At 61.5% G+C, this 4714-nt stretch overlaps 1 protein-coding gene across 1 annotated transcript; it reads right to left on the bottom strand.

Moving 5' to 3' along the window:
- Positions 1 to 1516: 1516 nt before the first annotated feature.
- HAND1 (heart and neural crest derivatives expressed 1) lies at positions 1517 to 2762 on the bottom strand. Its single transcript, XM_014875922.2, has 2 exons — positions 2256 to 2762; positions 1517 to 1618 (listed from the first exon to the last, which is right to left on the bottom strand). Exons 1-2 carry the CDS (start codon positions 2760 to 2762, stop codon positions 1517 to 1519), a joined length of 609 nt encoding a protein of 202 aa, XP_014731408.1.
- Positions 2763 to 4714: the final 1952 nt, after the last annotated feature.

Raw genomic sequence — 4714 nt, 5'->3', positions numbered from 1 at the left:
ACAGATTGATCGATGTGTCAGTATTTTACAGATGTTGCATCATTATTTCTATACCTTTAGTCGCAATCTTTAAAAGCTTGGTTTAAAACAGAAAATGTAAACTGTGAGCCCTGAGGTTAGCCCTAGAATAATGTACATATTTTCCCGTGCTGTTTTTCTTTGCCCCAGGCAGCCGCCCGAGTGTCAGGGTTTATCCCGGTGTCTCTGGGAGCAGCAGCGTGGCCAGGCTGTGAAGGCAGGATCAGGCTCTGAGCCCATGCACGCACGTCTTGGAACTCTTTGGTAAGAGCACCGTGTGTGCACAGTGTAAAGGAATGAGGATTTGGCTTTAATTATTAAGGATCATTAAGGATTTATGCCTGAGTGGTGACAGAATTTGTGTCTGAGGCTGGTGGCATCCATCGTGTTCGGATGGCGAGGAGGGGACGCTGCTCCTTCGAAATGCGACCGAGGCAGCTCCTAACAGGGGATCCCTGTGAGAAAGTGCTGCCGGTGCCAGAGCCGGGCGTGCTGCCCCGGCAGCACAGGGGAGCCGAGCCCTGGCTCTCTGCGTGGCAGCAATATGGGGCTCCACAGCTCTATGGTGCCATCCAGACGCTGTAAAGGCCTGATCCTGCCATCCTTCCCCAAGCCAAATACGAGTCCAGTCCCTCTAGCAGGTCTCCTGGGGAGGGAGGAAAGGGATTGTAGGGCAGGGGCAGAGTTCGTACCCTGGAAGAGGTTGCGAGTTCACGTTTGCAGAGCTCCACCAGCTCCTACGGTGAGCAAGGACGACATAAACAACTCTCAAAGGATCTCGAGCTCCCCAAGGAGGAATTCCCTCACATGGATCGGCCCCACAGCAGAGTAATGATTTCAGGGGTGTCTTTAATCCCGCAGCATCCCTGTGGGCAGCGCAGGGGGCCCGGCCAGAGCAGCGCGATTGCTGGTGCAGGGGAAAGCAGAGGGCTCGGACCCGAGGCCGTTTGCATAAAGTTTAAATTTTATTTTATTAATTTTTTTTTTAAGCTATTCAGTTTTAAATACGTGGTGTGGCGCGCTCGGTCCCTCGGGAAGTGGTCATGCAGATCTGAGGTAGAAAACCCGGCACAGGAGTGTTCCCAAATGCACCTCTAGGTAGTTTCACCGCAGCCACACGTCGGTCAGGCAGCGGACGGGGAGAGGGGATCGGGGGCTCGTATTTACAATAGCAAACGAATCGAACCGTTCCAGTCCGGCCCGGCGGGGCAGGGGCAGCCGGTCGCTGCTGGCAGCGGGAAGGAGCAACGATTACTGCAAATGCGGGAAGGGGACGGGGGAAAGGGCCCGGCTGGTCCCCGCTGCCGACGAGGCCGGCAGGACCCGAGCCCGCAAAACGCTCTCGCCTCTCTCCCGCGGAGCATCCCCCGGGCGGGGGGCAGCCGGGCCAGCTCCCCGTATCCTGCGCCTGGATGGGCTCCGGGGCCGGGCTGGGCTCTCTCCGACATTGCACATGGAGGGGCGGGCGGGGAGCGCCGTCGGGGCGGCGGGGCAGCTCTCAAGGGTTCAGTTCCAGAGCCCAGACCTGCTGGGGCCAACCCGTCCGGCCCTTCAGCTTCTTCTCGCCGTGACCCAGAGGCTGCGAATAGACCTCGGGCTGCTGCGGGAGAGGAGATGGGGAAAGGAGGGAGAAAGGAGCGGTCAGGAGCGGAGCGGAGTCCCGGGCCGCCCGCTCGCCCCTTGCGCCCGCCGCAGGGCTGCAGCCCCGCTACTCCGAGCGGCTTTGCCAGCCCGAGGACAAAGAGGGGCTCTAGGGGACCCCACCCCGCCACCCGCCCGCGGCAGCACGAGGAAAAGCGGCCGACCTTGGTCCGAATCGCTCCTGTGCCCGCTCGCCCTGGGAGAGCTCCCGGGAGAGGGGAAGGACAGACCGGGAGAGAGGCTCCGGACCTGGGGGCTGATCCCTCTCGGAAAGTGCTCGGAAGCCCACCCGGCCCGTCGGGCGGGCTATTTTTCGACGACTTTCCCTCCACATATTTGTTATTACTACTACTACTACTACCACTACCACTACCACTACCACTACCACTACTACTACTACTACTACTACTACTACTATTATTATTACTATTATTATTATTATTATTATTATTATTATTATTATTATTATTATTGGAAAAAAGGCTTCAGCAAGGCCGGCAGAGTTTAGAGGATTTTTTCCCCCCCAGCCCCGGGGTTTTTCTCGCCCGCTCCCGGTCCACGGAGAGCAGAGACGCGGGTCCCGATCCACCTCTTACCGTCTCCCTTTTCCTCTTGTTCTCCCTGCCGTCCGCCTTCTTGAGTTCGGCTTTGAAGCCCTCGGTGTCCCCGGGCTGGCTGTCCTTGGCCAGCACCTCCATCAGGTAGGCGATGTAGCTGGTGGCCAGGCGCAAGGTCTTGATCTTGGAGAGCTTGGTGTCGGCGGGCACGTTGGGGATGCACTCGCGGAGCTCGGCGAAGGCGCTGTTGATGCTCTCCGTCCTCCGCCGCTCCTTCTTGGGTCCCCCGACACCTTTTCGCCGTCCCAGGCGGCCGCTGAGAGCCTCCAGCCGCCCCTGGCCGGCCGGGCCGTACTCGGCGGGGCCGTAATTCGGGCTCTGCCCGGCGAGCTCGGGGGTCGCCTCGGCCGGGTTGAGCACCCAGCCGGGGAAGTAGGCGCGCTCCTGGTGGCACCGCGCCGCCGGCCCGAAGAGGAAAGGGTCGTGCAGCATGTGGTGGTGATGGTGGTGGTGGTGGTGATGCTGGTAGCCCCCCACCAGGTTCATGATCCGCTCGGCTGGCCCCGGGGGCCGCTCAGCAGCGCTCCATGGCCGGGCGGGCGGCGCTCCCCGCCGGGCGGGCGCGGCGGGCTGCGGGGAGCGCGGCTCCGGTGGCGGAGGCTGCTGTGGGGTTTGGGGTGGGGCGGTCGGGGTTTGGGGTTTTGGGTTTGTTGTTTGGGGTGTTTTTTAACCCCTTCTGGAGCCTCTCGACCCTGCCTTTATATAGGGCCGCGGCCCCCCCGCCGTGGAGCCAATGGGCAGGGGAGGATGCGCGGAGGCCCCGGGGGGAGCGGGGCGGCGGAGGGGGCGTGCGCCGCGCTCCGGGATCGGGGTTTGGGCTCACACCTCCGCCGCTTGCCCTCGGTCCCGCCCGCTCCTCGCTCTCAGGGAGGAGGGAGTGAGGAAGAACCGAGGGGCACCGCAGCCCCGTCCCGGAGCGCTTCGATTCCCGCTGCCGGGGCGGGGGTGTCCGAGCCCCCCGAGAGCCGCCGGGCCGGCCGGGGGAGGAGAGCCGGCAGCGGGGCGGGGGAGCCGCGGCTCTGCGGACCCCCGACGGCCGGGCCGGGCCGGGCCGTGTGACCCGCGGACTCTCTGCTTCCCAAGCGCCGAGTCCCCACGCAGGACAGGCTCGGGTCCGAGGGAGCGGAGCGCGGCGGGGCTGTGCGGGCAGTGCGGGGTGCTCGGGGTCGCGCTCGGAGCCCGGGGATGGGGGGAAAAGGGGGCGAAGGTATCGGAGTGAGGCGGGCTGGGCACCCTGCGGTTGGGGTGACAGGGATGGCGTGTGGGCTCCCTCCCTGCCCATGGGGCTCCTGGCCCTGCACAGCAGCGTCGCACAGCTGCTCAGGGATGTGCACTGCATGCCTATGCTTTACAATGCACGCTGCACAAGTCCACACTGCACTCGTGTTGGTTACACCATGCCCTGCTGCTCACACCAATGCATTCGTTGCACACATTGCCCGCATGCACCACACAACGCCGTGCTGTACACACTCCACAAACGTGTCACACACGTGCTCCCATATATGTTTCATACGCCAGCAGCACGGATGTGCCACAGGCACAATGTCATTATAAGTACATGACACGCACAAGCATGGCACATGCACACCTATCACACACATGGCTTATAGGCACACATGTGTGCGCGGCTGACCCGTGCACAGACACTGCATAGATACATAAATATGTAAAAATGATACTGTCCATGCACACGAACATTTATTGTATTTATATTGTATTTATTTTTTATTGTATGTACAATAGGGAGGCTGGGACCTGCCCTGCATTTCCCTGTCCCAGCCTGGCCACGAAAGGGCTGCGAGGACCCCGCTGGGGTTGGGATCTTGTACCTTGCCATAGCCCCAAACTCAAGCCCAGGGTGGGGCCCTGAAGCACATCTCACCCATGGGAGACAGATCCCCGGAAGGATGCCTCCCAGAGCCCTGCTGGGTGACACTGGGGCTGGCCCCTGCTCTTGCTGCAGTGACTTCCAGCGAGGACAGGCTGGGCACGGCAGTGCACGGTGATCACAGCACGGCGGGGCAGGAAGGGGCTTTGGGCCCGAGGTATGTTAGCGATTAACGGCGCTTTCCAGCGATTCATCTTGCAGCGGAGGGTGGAAACGTTGGAGGGTTGTTTGCAGGCGCTTGTATTAATCATCCGGGCTAACACACCATTAACGTCCTCCTGCATTTTAAAGATGACAAATTTTATTTGACTTCTCTCAATCACGGTTCCCGGGCGGATTCGGGAGCCACTTAAATGCCTCGGATTTTCCATCGTTAGTTGTTACAAGGCGAGTCGCAAAGGCAGGAGGCTGGGGGGGCCGGGGCAGGTCTCCGGTTCTGCCGGGCCCCGGCGGCTGGGGGGGAGCGGCCGTGCCGGATCTGCCCAGCTTTGTTCCCCCCTGCTTTGTTCTCAGCTGCTGCAAAGACCCCGCTCCCCCACCCCCTTTA

Source organism: Sturnus vulgaris, chromosome 15 (genome assembly GCF_052056855.1).
Source record: "Sturnus vulgaris isolate bStuVul1 chromosome 15, bStuVul1.hap1, whole genome shotgun sequence".
NCBI classification, from domain to species: Eukaryota; Metazoa; Chordata; class Aves; order Passeriformes; family Sturnidae; genus Sturnus; species Sturnus vulgaris.
Note: the sequence above shows the minus strand (reverse complement) of the source record. Positions and strands in the feature narration are given on the sequence as shown.

Bases quoted from the DNA above. Each gene is read 5' to 3' on its own strand.
- HAND1 (XM_014875922.2), bottom strand. From the start codon at position 2,762: ATGAACCTGGTGGGGGGCTACCAGCATCACCACCACCACCACCATCAC. The intron at 1,619-2,255 runs GTAAGAGGTGGA...CCTCTCCCGCAG, and splicing joins ACAAGAGGAAAAGGGAGACG to CAGCCCGAGGTCTATTCGCA.